The sequence below is a fragment of the Adiantum capillus-veneris genome, chromosome 7 (genome assembly GCF_014529385.1).
Source record: "Adiantum capillus-veneris isolate H3 chromosome 7, ASM1452938v2, whole genome shotgun sequence".
NCBI classification, from domain to species: Eukaryota; Viridiplantae; Streptophyta; class Polypodiopsida; order Polypodiales; family Pteridaceae; genus Adiantum; species Adiantum capillus-veneris.
In genome coordinates this window covers 159,323,183-159,339,694 of record NC_140937.1, presented here as the reverse complement: position 1 = coordinate 159,339,694, position 16,512 = coordinate 159,323,183, and the positions used below count along the sequence as shown (strand labels likewise).

General features: G+C 42.4%; 1 protein-coding gene across 1 annotated transcript in view; it reads right to left on the bottom strand.

The window, feature by feature from the left end:
- Positions 1-2,249: 2,249 nt before the first annotated feature.
- The window catches only part of LOC147454929 (protein ROOT INITIATION DEFECTIVE 3-like), a 54,329-nt gene continuing 40,066 nt past the window's right edge, over positions 2,250-16,512 (bottom strand). The window contains exons 2-10 of the mRNA XM_086516755.1: positions 14,614-14,659; positions 14,351-14,432; positions 14,147-14,260; positions 13,158-13,291; positions 4,972-5,131; positions 4,611-4,813; positions 3,497-3,624; positions 2,832-3,106; positions 2,250-2,735 (exon numbers count right to left, since the gene is read on the bottom strand). Of these exons, the coding sequence (XP_086372881.1) occupies positions 2,499-2,735; positions 2,832-3,106; positions 3,497-3,624; positions 4,611-4,813; positions 4,972-5,131; positions 13,158-13,291; positions 14,147-14,260; positions 14,351-14,432; positions 14,614-14,659 (1,379 nt within the window). The 3' untranslated portion in view covers positions 2,250-2,498. The remainder of the gene's footprint in view (positions 2,736-2,831; positions 3,107-3,496; positions 3,625-4,610; positions 4,814-4,971; positions 5,132-13,157; positions 13,292-14,146; positions 14,261-14,350; positions 14,433-14,613; positions 14,660-16,512) is intronic.

Sequence of the window (16,512 nt, the reverse complement as noted above, 5' to 3'; positions counted from 1 at the left end):
CCTAACTTGAAGATAGGTACAATCGTAGGTAGGCTCCAAGTATCAGGCAAGCCCTCACACATGGCACGATTAAACATAACTGCTAAAAGCTTTGCTAGTAGATCTTTGGCATGCATGAAATGCTCAGCCACTAAGCCATCATGGTCATATGCTCTCCCAATCCTCATCTTGTCAATGGCTTTCTTCACCATCTCATCAATGAAAGCGCATGTGTGTGGGCATGGATCCGGGGGGGGGGGGGTCGGGAAGGGACGGTTGTACAAGTACTGTGTACAAAGATAATGCGTACTGACCCCAAGTCTATGTAGAGGTAACAACGAGGGGGGGGGACTAATCATGGAAGAGCCACCACGCCTCACGCGAGTCTTGACTCAAGAATAGCTAGTATAGATCCTGCTCTAGTCGAGCCAAAAATGCCCTCTTCTTCCGCTGCACCAGGCGTCAGAAGTCAATCTGTGACTGTCTGTGAGTGATGTCCCCCAAAAGCACCTCCCTCTCAAGTCTAGCTCTAGTCTGGCGGCACCCCTCATCGTACTAACTGTTCTAAGGCATGCTCCCTGAACAACGTCTGCTCAGGTTGGGTGTGTGGATATGCCTCTGCTGGGTGTGTGGATATACCTTTGTTGCTGCATCATGTAATGTCTGTGTCAATATAGTAGTAAGCTCCTCCAAAGGTCACCCTGGTTTCTCAGTGCATAAGCGTCTGTAGATCCTATCTATGTATACAGAATTCGTCTCCCGCGTGAAGGTGTAGCGAGTAGGGGCTGCTACTCGTGGCCTGTGTGCTACACTGAACTGGAAGGGGATGGTCATCCACACAAGGGCATGATCCACTGCCACCCCAACCGATCTGGTCCAACTGTGAGATCCTGGATACTAGAGATGAGACTCGATTGTGCCATGACATAATCCATTCTGTTGGCTCCATGTCTGTGTGGGAAGCATGTGAACCTCCCGCAGCAAGAAATCTCTATAGGCCATTCAAGATGGCAATCCATGTGTAGTGCCCCATGTCTACCAGGTGTCGCCCATACTCAATATATTCCACATCCTCTGATAGTCTGGACAGGCCTGTCTCTACAACATCTAGCTCTCTCAGCATCTCCTCTGAAGTATCATAAAACGCTATCTGGTAATGGACAGTCCTAGCATTGAGGTCAACTAGAATGATAATGTCACCATCTCTAGAAAACTCCCATAGTTAATCATCCAAAATAGAAAAGGACTATCCTCTGCGTGATGCATAGACTGACGTACTCAAGGGAAAGTAGCAAATAGCAATGTAAAGATATCTGTCTGTCTCTGTTCTCAATCTCACCCACACATACCTAGCTTGCTCATCCCTGCGGGCTATATGTATCAATGGCTGCAAATCCTCTCTAAATAACAATGCCACTCCCCTTGAACCCCATCCTTTGTGCTCTGATCGTGTCTCCTGTCTGTAAGATGTCTCCTATTTGTATCCTTTGATGTGAGGCATGGATTGCCTAGGGGCCTAATGTGTCTCAGAGTAGAATATGATGTCTCTTCCAGTAAAACTATCCTCAAAAGCACCCACATCAAAACGCATAGATCCATTACAATTCTAGGTAACACCTTTCTCTGTGGTCCCATAAGTCTCACACCTTCATGTGGAGCGTCGCTCCACACACACACACACACACACACACACACAGAGAGAGAGAGAGAGAGAGAGAGAGAGAGAGAGAGGTATAGACTCATGGTAGTCCTCCACAAGACAATATAACCATCAGCTCCATCATGCCTAGATTCGACTAATTACTACTACATCCCCACTAACATCATCAATGCCCAATAGGGGGTGTAAACTAGGTGCCAAAATATGAAGATAGAGATATTAGTGGCTAAATCGTTTCTGACATCCTTAGTGAACATGTTTGGAAAATGTACAAATAATTTCCTTTTTTGTGATCAGATCTAAATTACAGAAATTTCCCTGTATCACGAAACTCGCACATCGTTTAGAGGGCAACTCCTCACTAAACTCCTTGATTCTATATAGGCTTTGAAACGCCACTCAGAAAGGGGAATTCCTAAAACACTGACCTGAAAGAAAGACGGCTTTGAATAATAATAAAAGAGCTCCGTGTCTGACCTGTCGAATATAAGAGTATCTCAAGGGGCCATCCTGAATTTTGTTCATTAAGAATCTTGTGGGCTCACTTCTTCGCATGGAAGGATAATTAACTCCAAAAACAATCCAAACTTCCCTGATCATAGTCTTATCCTACGCTGAACACCGCTCATAGATTGGATAGATTGAAATTAAATCCAAGGATTACAGAATGAAAAGACCTCCAGATAATTGCAGACAAAATTGCAGACAAAACAGAGCACTGCAGAGAAAATACAATAAGAGAAAATTAACAGAAAAGCATCATATAACTCAAAACTTGCCTCTTAACTGAAGCTTTGTTACATTCAAAATTGAGTACCAAAGACTCTATAGCTTGCATTCCAGCCACTTCACAAGACTCTTATCTTGCTTTGGCAGCCACTTTACTCCGACCTTTTTTGCCTTTCTCTCGTTCTCTTTCCTTCTCAGTGTCATCTTCTGCCTCCCTCTCCCGACTGCCGCCCATCAACTCTTCAACACAGAAGTAGTAAAGGTCTTGATGAACCTGTTGCCACTGCTGGATCATAATCAATGCTCGCCGTCTATCTGACCTAAGTCTTTCCAATTCCAACTGCATCGCAGCTGTTGATCCTTGTTGCTGATAATTGTGAAGCACAAAAAAGAAAAGTGAATTAAGGATGTATAGAAGTTGACGTTGCATAAGTGATGACAAGCACAGAGTCTGAAGAACTACCTCGAACTCTTTGATTTGCCTTTCCATTGCTTTCAAGCTATGCGTAAAGCGATCAAGAGCAGATTCGTCCACCAGGCTCTCTGGTGGTAGCGTGACCACAGGTCCTTTACACGTATTCGCCTCCAGTGAATTTGGATCAGCCACGACATACTTGCCTAATGGAGCTGCCATGAAGACTGCAGGTCGTCTATTTGTCATGCAGCCTTGGGGGTCCACCACAAGGCCATGTTGGAGAGTGGCTGGTCGTGGCACAATCAGCAAGTTGCTTAAAGGACCTGCATGGTCACATTGCACCCTACAATCACTAGAGTGCCAGCCAAAAACAGCTTTACAATAATAACGTTTGCTAGGATTAGAACACCTCTAGCACTAAGAAAGTCGTCCATTCGCTTATTGTACAACCAAGGGCTAAAAATCTCTCTTAGCAACATTGCAGAATCCCATAGACAAAAGTATGCAAAATCTGGTGCAGCATAAGTTATAACTACTACAAAACCTATTCGTATCAGCACAATAGTATGCTAAAGCATATGATGTCGCAATCTACTGCAGCATAACTAGTAAAAATTTATTCATATCAGAAATCTGAACGTCTCAAACTCCCTTTCCACACATCTAAATAGCAGGCTTTATGGCCTCTCAGAACTGAGGTGTTTAGTGCCCACCTTTGCTGTGCTTTAAAATGCGGAGCGTTTGGCAGCTAACAGTATCCCACAAGCATACTGTACAATCCTCCGATGCAGAGGCTAGCAGCAATCCATCCATGCTGAAGGCAAGCGCAGTTACAGGACCACTGCACTCAATGAAGAATACCATGAAAATTGGATAAACAGACACAATAATCATTTATAAATAAATTCTTTTGAGAGAACCCCACCTTACATAAGGACGGCCAAAAAGATGACATATACTCGATGATCAAGACATGCGACTCCTAGGTTTAACAAGCAATCTGAACAAGAGCGTTGCATTTTTCAGGTGGCTTCTAACTAGCAAAACTGATATGTTGCAAAACTGTCAGATTGGCACAAATCATTCATCATCCTGACAAGAGGAGCATCAGCCCTGCATGCACTACAGAGGCGCCCAACAAGACCAACCCCATAAGGCTGGTATGGATTAGAGGGTGTCAGCTCTCTACAGGTGTGCGCACAGTCAGGTGTTGCTGGCAGGAAGGATAGAGTTGCGGGCCCTTCTTGCGACTCTGGCGACCAGGGCCCTTCTTCAACATGGTTCATGGGACGCATAGATGGTAGTACCACCCACCTGTGTGGCTTTTTTCTCCTCCCATCCCTTGATTTAGCGGTCATTGTACATATCTTACCTTCTCATTGGGAGAGTCTCCCCCCATTTTGATGTAGCCCTCTCTAATGGGGCAGTTTGTAGCCCATTGGGCAGTTTTCTTTACTAATGGAAGGATCTTTTTCTTGCCCAAAAAAAAACCTTTCCCCAGGCTTGTTGACTCCTACAAAACCGTACTCCATTTTTTCCCTTGATTATGATCAAGGCCATAAAAGTCTAAAGGCAATGAAGTCAACTGTTGCTCTGTCTATTATAAAAACTCGCCTATTCCTCCATCAACCCTCCCGTCCTTGGGGCCCTGAAGAGGCCCATGTATATTGATGAAAGTCGATACACAATTCAAAACAATTATAGCTTTGCTAATATTAGTTTCCTGATACTCGAAAATTCTCATTAACAGAAAATACACAATATGATAATATTCTTAACGCTCAAAGAGCCTTAACATCCATTTTTAGCCCAGTAGAGATGTGATACCTGTGACTAACCAAGAAGGACATCATACCATCCGTAACCAGCCCATTTGCACCAGGTACACCAAAGTTCAAAGCAGCCACAAATATCTTGCCATCAGTGCTGCCTGCGTATAAGGAGTATTCTCCAGGATCAACAACAACAGTATTTATGGCACTTGGAAATTTTATGGTTCGAAGAAGAATGCCTGTAGCAAGACTCCATATCTGTGCAAATTTTTATTGATCAGAGAATTGAAGAAAAGACAAGGGTAGACATCTCTATCTTGTAGCAGCCGGTTTCTAGTGGTATGGGACAAGATTTCAAATAGGACAATTCCAAAGCCCAAATCCTGCAAATAGCTCAAAGAATAGGCATGGCATACCTTGCAAGATGTATCCAGGGAGCAGGATACAACAATTGCATTTGAACCCCCACTTCCACAAAAAACGCCAGTGACTCCTAATGTGTGACCAGACCATGCATATAAAGATGCAATTTGCATTTTTCCTTGAGCTCCCCCATCTTCAGTGGAGTCTAGTACCCTGAAAACATCATGTTCAAAGTCTTTACTGACATTGCCGAAACAAAAACAACAACACAATATGAATAAATTTCTTGATATCAAAGTACGGCCCATGGACTAGCACCTACAAATTTCCATCTTTAGTGCATTATTATATAGACCATAGATATCAATCTTCCATCATCTGATGCACTTGCTTTAAGCAGCCAATTATGTTTATTTGTATCAAAGCCCCCCCCCCCAATTAAAATACAAAGTCCTATGTTGCAAGGAGAAAATAAACTTGAGCTCATAGATATGCCCTAATTATGCTTAAAAAGCAAGCAGTGTTTGCAAGACTCTCTTGCAGCACCGTTAAATATGCCCCTCTTTGAATGTAGAAGGTATCAAACAGTGGCATGTAGAAAGTTTGTGCATCACGAAAAAAATTCAACAATTATTTCAAATTAAGGGAAGGAAAGGAGCACCGGTCTCCTCATAGACCAACAAATAATGCTCACAAGTAGCCTATTTGTAAGTGCTCACTGATCTTCTAAGATCTATACTGCACTCTGGAAAAGGGCCCATTACAGAGCCTAGGAGATCAGAACAAGCCTTGCATTGATTCACAGGACTGAAGTGAGCCGATCCCAGAAGATAGCTCTATTTGAAGGACTCCAGTTAAAAGTTGACACCTAGAGGCCATTGTGCTGTAGTGCGACGGGCTTTTAGGATTAGGTTTTTTATTTTAAGAAAAAATCGGAATCAATCATTGTGTCTCTCTTTATGCCAAGCTGAGTCAAAGCAAGAATCCTCCCAGCTGCTCACAAGATACAGGACTGAATTTCTAGAACTTGAATGCCCCTTCAGACGACAAAAACACACCAATCATGAGAAGCAAGTACAGAACTATGATAAAAAGCAAGCCTGTAGGCTGAGACCCGTATATCCTGATCAAGGCTGATAAATTCCATGAATTTATCATCCAAGATGTTATATTCAAGATGATATGTAGTGTTATATTCCATAAATTCCATGAATTTATCGTCCAAGCGGTACTTTTTATTTTTACTTGCTTTGACAGGTTGCTGATGTTGCATCTCCTTCAGACTTTATGGTTGATCAGCCAAGCTCACGATGGACGAGAGGAGAACCCAGAGTACAATGAGGATGGCAATGTCCTCACAATGTAGTTGAAGTTCAGTTTGATTACCGAACAAGTCGACTTTGTTCAAAGTTAAGTTCCATTACAGAACAATTTTTTCCCGCATTTTACGTACCGTATTTAACATTTCTATCCCTCTTCCAGGTACGCCTTCAACTCAGAGGGAGTGAAGATTTGCTTTCCTTTGCTCCCTCTAGCTTCTTTTATGGGCCTTTGGTCTGATCTGAAAACCTCTTTCGTGTGGAGATTTCTGCCTCAAAAGTGAGAGCTTTCTACTTTGCATGAGAGGTACTAAACTCATGCTTTCGAAGAGTTCCTTTCGAATGCAAGTTTCCAGCTATGAGGGCAGACTGCACCATAATTTGAAGGGTGTTTTGAGGGTAAAGCTTCATACTTTTATGGAGGACTGGCTGGAGTCCAGTTTCAAACTTGCGCATCTTCTCTTCATCACAAACTTTCATAAAAGGAATTACTTTAAGAAGGACCTTTCAGAATTTGTCGACGTAGTCGGAGACAACTTCATTCTCTCTTTGGGAAAGCCAATCCCATTCTTTGTTCACATCGTCAACAAAGTCAGGGGGAAGGAACTGAGCATAGAACTCCTTTTTGAACTCTTCCTAGTCTTTGGATTTGCATTTTTCTAGAATTGTGGTAAGCCACTAGTTGCTAGTCGTATCTTTCAGTTACATGCTCACACAACGTAGTTTTGAGCGCTCTGAGAAATTACCTTTGGCAAAGGCCACCACGAATTGTCGTATAACAGCAAGAGCCTTCGTATCAATCCTCTTTCCATCATAACATTTGAATTTAACATCTTTATCCCCGGCTTTGAACGTCTTCTTTTTCTTCTTGTGGTGTCGGGACCGCTTCTTCGAGATAGCTTTGGAATCCTTGTCCGCCGGAATTCTGTGCCGACTCTTCTTATAATCCTTGTCTTGCTTTTCTCCTTTTGGTGGTTGATCTACTGCCTCATCTGGGGGCAACTTAAGTTCCTCATCGGGAATGAGATGCTATATTTTCTCGCCACTTTTATAAAAGTGCTCGAATGCGCGTGGAAAGTCACCTATTACATGGGGATTTTGTCCGTAAAGCCTTCTACTATCGTTACGTTGCCAAAATTGGGCTAGAGTAGTAATTTTCAGCCCAATAAAAGTGGGACAGCTTGTAGAAGTTTACACATTTTTCTTCAAGTTCAATTGGAATAAAGAAATACCGAAAGGGGCGCCAACGTTTGGGGCCAACAGGGTGTCACTTTCTACTTGGCAGCACTCCAGCTACTGAGTTGTAAATTGTTGTAAAGTGGAGAATTCCAGTTACAAGTTTATTCGTGAAGTTACTTTGTGTCATAAAGTACAGGTAAAGTTAAACAACGAATTGATCGGGTGAGCCAAAGTTTACCGCCCTTCAGTGAGGCTACGACTCGTTTCAGGGTCCCTATGTAGTAGCCCTCCTCATTTGCATCACAATATCCCACTATCTAGAAAATGCAGATTCCGGGGTGCCTTGCAACAAATGCCTTATCAAAGACTCACCCCTATGTGAACTGGGTTCTAGGGTCCATTCTCAATCCAACGTACCAGATGGACACTATCGTAGCTCAAGAGGCCAAGCGCAGGTACACTTGTAGGACAATCACAAGGAAGCTCGTCCCTAGTTTGCCCCTAGGAGATACCGGAGCCACCACCAGATAGAAGCTGAAACACTTAACACCCCCTCAACTGGAGTTGTAGAGGCCCTCCCCACCACATTATAACATGGTTCGGGGCGCCAAGCAACAAATGCCACATCAGCATAAGACTCACCTCTATATGACATAGGTTCTAGGATCCCAACCTACCAGATGGACACTAGCATAGCTCAAGAGGCCGAGCGTAGGTACGCTTACATCAATACAATTGGAACAATCACAAAGCAGCTCACTCCATAGTCTACTCCTACGAGATATGGAAGCCACCATCGGATAGAAGCTGAACACCCCCTCTTGGTTTTTTTACTTGAACAAATTCACAAGAGCAATGGTAAAAGGTGTGTGTCTTCTCAAGAATAGGTTTGGTGAAGCATCAGCAGAACCAAAGTTAATGTCAGGTGCAACGGAAGAGAATAAGGATTTACTCGGATATAGTACTCCGCGCACAAACACGAAAGTTGCTTTACTTCACTTGAAAGAACTGAATCGAACTGAAAGAAAGAGAGACACGAGAGAGAGAGAGAGAGAGAGAGAGAGAGAAATGAAATGAAATGAAATGTTATATTAACGTCTTCAAAAGGCCAAAGTGACCTATGAGACCAAAAAGTTACAATGTGGTGGATCTGATACAAAGTCAGAGTAACAAAATGACAAAACCAATATACTATGGAATCCTGGACTGCTAGGTGTGAACAGCGCAGAGCAGCTAGCTGGGGTAACTAAATCACAAGAGAGAGAGAGAGGGATGTCGGGTCCCAACTCTCAAGGGCCCCCTTGCTCTCTTGCCACAGCAAGTACTTTCTTTATTCTTGCAAAAATGCTACTACGATGACTAAATGCTGAGATGTTGATGCTAATGGATACTCGTGCCACTGATGCTGGGTACTCGGTACTGAGGTACTAAAGGGGTACTGAGGTACTGAGGTTCTATGTCGAAGACGATGATGTCGACAACGAGGTGTTGATTGTCTATGTTGACGACGGGGAGGTCTGCGACGGGTACTGCTGGTCTATATCGAAGACGATGATGTCGACGACGGGTACTACTGGTCTATGTCGAAGACGATGATGTCGACGACAAAGACAATGCTGACGACGACGGCGACCGTCATGGACACGACGATGTCGCAAGGCTAGGGCTGAAATCTGAAAACACTAGGGCTGAAAACTGAGATCGCTGGGAATCTGTTGCGATCGGGTACTGTGCCGACTATGACGATGATGTCGACCACGGCTGCTGTTCTAAGGGCTGAAAACTGAAAACGTTGGCTGATCTGTAAGGCTGAGAATTGGCGCTGATGGAAGGGCTGAAAATGCGGTACTGTGTCGTGGCAATGACAATCGTCCAGTCCGGGACCTGCGATGACGATGACGATGTCGACGACGACCGCGTCAAGGCTGAAAAACGCTAAGGCTGAAAACTGAAATCTGTCGCGATGGATGGCTTTCCAGCGAAGATCTGCTACCAGGAATGGTATCAAGGATGCGACGAGGCTAAAGGGATGGTACTGTTGCAAAAATGCTGATGGCTGAAATCTGCTCCAAAAACGCTAGTGCTGCTGGGGTACTGCTGCGAGAAAGAGACCACCTGCCGAGTGCAACACTTGGTTCACCACCTTCTGCTGCCTCCTCTGCCTCTACTGAGTGCCCAATGGGTTTCTTTTATAGCTCTTTAACAATTTTCCCTACCTACTTTTCCAATGAAAGTCACTTATTAATAAATAAGTAAAAAATGTGTACTTTGGAAAAAAGGGTTCTATGCTCTGGAAAATGCTCATGCTGAAATGATTGTATTGTGCAAGAGAGGGTATGCAACTATGACCGGCCTGGATATGCACGTCCTGCTAGAGGCTCACAAGGTGCCAGGCTAGGTCCTACGCTAAGACTGACGCTAGACTATGGCAGAAGCATGTCCACGTGGCACACGTGACAGTTGAACAGCACACAAGTCAAATAACACTAATATCCAATAACTTCTCCCAAATATAGGTACTAAACCTCTAAATGCTTGATCTTGGCATGAAATATTTGATTCCTTCCAATAGCTATAATCTATGGTTGTCTAAATAAATTTGGTTGGGACAGTCTGCTGTAGAAATCCTATCTCAAAAAGCAACCCCCCTAACCCAATTGATCCGCATGTAGCACTATGCACTGAAAATCACTCCACCTTAATGCAAAGATAAGCCTACGGTCAGCTGCTTCTTGATGCCCCATGCAACGACTCCTAAACCAAGAGTGAAGGTGTAGCCTGTAGTCAAACGTTGTTTGTCTGAATCTCCACCCCAATTGAAATCACCTCATCCTCCAGAGTCTCTACCTCCATAGGCATACCCGATGCCCAATGCCTTTGACTGCAGGATCCGTAAATGATGCTGCCAATGTGACTTCATGGGCTTTTGCATGAAACGGCTAAGAAGTCCCATTGGGAAACTGAGGTCGAAACAGGTATGAAGTACATAAATGAGAAACCAACTAGTTTTTGATACGTGTAGCATCAACCACCTCTAAAGGGTCATTCGGATCCATCTGAGTGGAGATCAGCGAACAGCTGGTCACATCGAAGGCTCCAAAATAGAGGAGAACACACCCCCCTTTCACTGCGAAATAACCAGGCCCAAAAAAATAATGAAGTAAGCCAAGACCCATCTTCTCAAACGCCTTTGCCAAAGCCTCCATACTCCACCGTACATGCTCATTATAGTTACCTATAATAACTAGACCACCCACATAAAGGATGACAAGCATCACCAATCCCCTTTCTTTGAAAACGTATAAATTTGGGTCTGCAAACAACGATGTAGTAGAAAGGAAGCATCAACCTCCTTGTACCAAGCACACAGAACCTCCTTTAGGCCATAGAGAGCCCTCTCCAATGTGTAAACGTTGTCTCATGATCCTCGAGCTAAGGAATTGGGAGGTTGCTACACATGTACCTCCTCACCATAGAAGCCTGAGTTGGCATCCATCTAATACCCAGGCCATTTATGATGTGTTGCAAGTGCAAAGGCGGGTAAAATAATGGTCATACTCTCACGCGGTGCAAACGTCTTGTCATAGTTAACACTGAGCTGCTAGGAAAAACCTTTGGCTACCATCCGAGCTTGAGCTTGTCCATCGAACTGTCTTGACTTATACTTGGTCTTGTAGACCCACCTGACGCCAATGACCTTGGTTTCGGAACCAACTCCCATGTAAAATTGATGCAATCAATTTTTGTCTCCATCCACTTCCAGCTTGTGCTTGTCCATTGAATCATCTGACTTGAAATCAATCTTGTAGACCCACTTGATGCCAATGACCTTCAGCTTCTTTGGTCTCAGAACCGACTCCCACGTAAAATTCTTCTTGATGCAAACCAGCTTTGGTCAGCCTCCTTCCACTTTGACTGGGATATCAATAAATCGTAAATTATATACAACAAAGACTTTTGATGATTTCTTTGTTTCTTATCGAGTCTAACATGTATGCGATTAATTTGGCCTATCTGCAAAAAACAAAGTTGAGCACAAAACGCATGAAATTGATATGAAGATAAAGCTTCGATGGATAAGCCTAATCATATTTGATTGGCACTTGATTGTACTTGTTTGAGAATCTCTTTGGATTTATTGTCTGACTTGTCTGTTCCTGTTTAAACTTGTTTGCACCTACAAAAATCCACCTGAACCTGTTTGAATTTGTTGAAGATTGTTTGGACTTGTGTACTGTTGAGACCCCCCTTGTGTGCACTGTGGAATAGACCCATGTTACACAGGTTCATGGAACCAGTTTCTTGACCCACGGGGTCTATTTTTATGGACCCACTTAAGACATTTAGACCCCGCATTTGCATGCCATATGTGTACTATCTTGCTTGACAGGTTCACGATTAAGCTATCGACAAGATAGCTATAAGCAGTCATGCCTAAACACATGTCTACTAATATGTCTTGGCGGGTTTGGTTTTGATAGGTCTAATCAAGGACACTTACTCTTCTTGAAGAGGGAGGTATGTCACAAACTGATGACATAGCAGAAGGTACAGATGCATGACTATATGAACGATGATTTGCTACCATGGCAGACTGTACAGACACTGATATATTGACGTGGCAGATTGCATGGATGCAGCTGATGATGTGGCAGCATCCAGATGCTTGACCCTATGTGGGTTAAAAAGTCAACAAGTTACTTTCATCCATAAGTTGCTTTTGAAGTTGCTTTTCTGGTTGCTTTTAGCACCTAGGACTTACATACAAACAAGAGGCCAATGTGCCAATTGCAAGAAGATTCTGAGGGTGGTCTCTCTAAGCAGTTCTGTAAAAGAAATACCAGCTGGACGCCCACTTTCTAAGCAAAATTCTCTCTAAATCCCAGCGATTTCTCTCCCTTCCTCATGCAAATCAGCCCTCTCTCTCCCTGGCAAGATTTTCTCTCGAGTCTCCACGTATTTTTTCTTGCCCTTTTTTTAGGCGGCCCATCTGCCCCCTTATTCTGGCAGCAAAAAGCTGAGGCACCTTTTTCATGGGAGCTGCCCTGCAGAAGAATACGCTCCCCCTGCTGCTGTAATTTCAGCCACAATCTAGGTGATTCTTAGACCTTAAGGCTTATACGTCTGTCCTAAGTGTTCTAGATGCATCCACTACTGTATGGCTGCCCTAAGTGCTCCAGATGCAGCTACTCCGGAAGATCCCACCTCAACGATACAGCAAAACCACCCAATCCTCAGAAGGCCTACGGCATTGTGTTGTCCTCCTATGACTTATTCTCAGTGAAACCCATGACCATGCACCTGCAGTAGACCCCTCTCCAGGACTATACACAGGCACAAAATCTTAGAGGAGTGCATTCCGAGGGAAAGAGCAAATGGCCTGGTTTGAACTGTGGACTTGCAACAGTGTGAGAAGATTCAAAACACAGAAGAGAAGAGAAACGGGATAAATTACACCATGATCATCAAAAATTAAAATTCCTTGCAAAATGCTCTTCCCTATATCAGAACATAAAATTAACTTATGCATGTCCCAAAGGTAAACCATACTTGTACTTGAAAAAACAAGCAAATAAACTTCATTTGTAGCATTTGAAACATGGATTTTCAAGTGCACAACACTGGGTAGCAAAATAAGAACTAAAACAGGGCACCGAGAGAAGCAATAATAACGAGATTCAAGTAAAACTTCTGAAAAACAGGCCCAAAGTTTGTTTGTTCATCAATCAAGATACCAATACCTTAAGAGAGGCCACACATTCACAAATCCATCATCAGCCCCAGATATAAGCAATGACTCGTCATCTGAAAAAACGAGGCATGATACAGCTTTGTAATGTGCAGCCCAAACTCTTAGCAATCTCCCACTTGACACCTGACATAGATTGAAAACCACACAGGACCTAATTACAAACAGAATTTGCACCGTATTCAGAAGGTTTTGATGTGTCATTAGCATTAAGCCATGTGCAACGGTGCTCAGACAAGAATTTGGGGTTATAAAAGAAAAATCTGTAGGGATGTTGAAAGTTGACATGAAATCAAAAATAAACATATCCAGAGTTTCAAAAAGACAACCAAATATTTGATTGCTCTCCAAATTCCATGGTAAGATCGCCAACATAGCAAGCAATCCATTTTCTCGAGTACCAGTGAAGGTTATAAGTATCCAGACAATATACCTATTCCAACCCAGTCTCAACTATCACAGCAAAAGAGACTGACAATACAAACCTATACCTTCTGAGATCATAAGGTCACAAGGTCAGAAAAGTCTGATCTTAAAAACTTAAGAAGGGCCCTCTCAAAACAAAAAGGCAACATATATAAAAAAGAATTTATTAAACTTTGAGAAGGACCACAGAAAAGTAGTCAAAACTTTACATCCTCTATGACAAACTTTCCCCATGTTCTAGGATGAACAACTTGCAACCTTCCAAACCATTGTGAGATCTTTTCTAAGAAAGGTTAACATTTGAGCAAAAAAACATAATGTAACCTCTGTCCCATTTATAGAAAATTGTCAATTCTAGCACCAGATTCTTGGGAAACTAGAAAACACCATCAGAACAGTGAATTTTTGGCAAAACAGCTATGAAAGTTACAATGATTCACCTACTCTATTACACTTAAGTTAGGTACTGACACAATTTAACTACGGTCTTAAAAAGCTAGTTTACTGTTAGTGGTGAAGTTCAGGCAGCTCGGACAAGACTTTGCTGGGTTTTACCTCCCATAAGTATATTCTTCCAGAGACACCTCCACCAACAAGATATGACCCATCAGATGTGCAAGCCACAGGTCCAATTGGTTCGACAGGAAAACTTTTAAGCTCTGGCTGTGTCTGCAATTCCAAAGATCTAGTCAGTAATATTCTAAGTAGATCCATTAGCAAGTCAAATACAATGTTCTACAACATCGAGAGCGATCTTGCCTTTTTCATTGGAAACAAAGCATGGTGGCACACACCACAATGTATAATTTTGAGGATACAAGAAACCAATAGGAGAAACAACCTATAAACACTCAAAACATGTGAAAACTTTTGTACATAAAGGTATTTTAAATTCCTTTCCCCATGCTGTACTCAATCAAAAGACATGTAGAATGTACAATTTCTTCTTTTTTTTTTTGGGAAAAAGGATTGTCATTGTGTGTCACCTGGCACGTCAAACATTTACAGGAGTGGAAATATACCTCCAAAAGGTCAGAAAGATATAAACATCAAAGTAAGAATAGGAGCCTGCAAGAAAGGCAACACAAAATTTACAAACAACCACATAAAGAAAAGTACAGATTAAACAACTTCCCTACATGACATGTAATCCTAATAAGCTAATAGCATTATGACACCACACACAAAATAAAGAGCAAAAAACAGATTCTTGCCTTATTAACAGAATATATTAACCCTCCATAAGGGTAAAGGGAGAAAGCAGTAAGGAGTAACCTCCAGTAGGAGGTCCAATATCACCTCCAAACTTCTAGCTCCACAACCAGGGCATTTGGGTCAATAACCAAGTTGTTTTCCACACTCCCCAGCAATAAAATAACTTTCAATTTTAAGTGCACGGTAAAATGGATACTAGCAGGATCAGAGACAAAAGAGAGAGAGACATAATTGGAGATACAAACACGTGCTAAGCATATTAGAGTTGCAAATGTGGTGATGCACAAGTTTCAGTGCGAAGGGGAAAAAATCTGTTACACAGAACATAGAAACTATGGTGGAAAGCATCTGAAAGGTAAAAGCATAGTAACCAGACACAACAGAAACATAAGTAATGGTACAGTATGGGACAAAGAATGTATTTTCCACCATTTTGTCACAAGCCAAGGAGAGAAGAGGGGGCAACAAGAAAGGCACACACAGCTCCATCTCTGGCTGCAAAAACACAGATTGGTGTATTTTTGTCGCAATAAACTCCTCCAAGAGGTACGAGGGGTTGAGGTAGCAAGAGCCTAGAGGGAGTTAAGATCTTGTACAGTTGGAGGTGCCAAAGAGGCGGTCCATGCCAAAAATATAAAATAGTTATTAATGTCTTGTAGAGGCCATAAAGAACTAGCCTATGAGACACCATATCCAAAATGCTCGTATCATCTGGAAGTCGCAACTTACAAGATGCAACAAGAGTGTATCCACCACAGTGTGCGAGTGGTTGCAGCTTTGGATGGAGGGAGGGGGGCGGCCGGGGCTGCGGCCGGGGGGGGGGGGGGTGTTGTGATGATGATCATGACACACATCAGAAATGACACAAATCCTCCTTGCCCGGTTGGGCTACTACTTAGTTCCTTGGTTTTTTGCTTAGAGAAGTTCCTTGACATTTGGAGAGAGAGAGAGAGAGAGAGATTATGTTAACGTCCTTTGGAGGCCAAGCTCGACCTACAGGACACATCAATCCATTCATGCTTGTACATTCCACTTCTGGGGTTGTGAAACAACGGCACATAAAACAAGAAAAAACCAAAAAAAAAACTATGCTTCAAAGGCTCTTTAACAAGTTGGAGCCATGTAATTACAAGGGGATAAGTATCACTATCCTCATATAAAAACATGTCATGAAAGTACAAAGAGGGGTATGTATCTTTATTGTTTGGGTGGCGTGGCGATGAAGTTTCAATTGAGTATTAAACCATATACTTATTCACAACTTGAATCGTACGATTCAAAAATGAGAATTGACAAAGGTAAATAAAAATGAGTACATACATTTTTTCCATTAAATATATGTACATTTGAAATAGGATGTTGATGTTTAAATTACATCTAAGAAGAAAAAAAGTTTAAGTAGCAACAGTAGAAGTTTCCTGCTTAGTCTTGTCAAACAGCAATTGAATCCACAAATAAAAGAAGTCGGAATCCTTACCTGCAGCCATCATGCAAACAAAAAAATCATTAGCATTTTTGTTTAGTCATGGAATGCAAGTATAAGACGGTCCCGACAGTTGTCATCCATGTCCCTCTTATCCATATGTTCAATATTTGTTCGATAACAACAAGAAGTGTTGTCTGAATGCTAATGGCATCAACTATTATGTTTTTTAGACTAATTAGTACGTTACATACCAACTTTTCAATCATAGAAATGAGCTAGG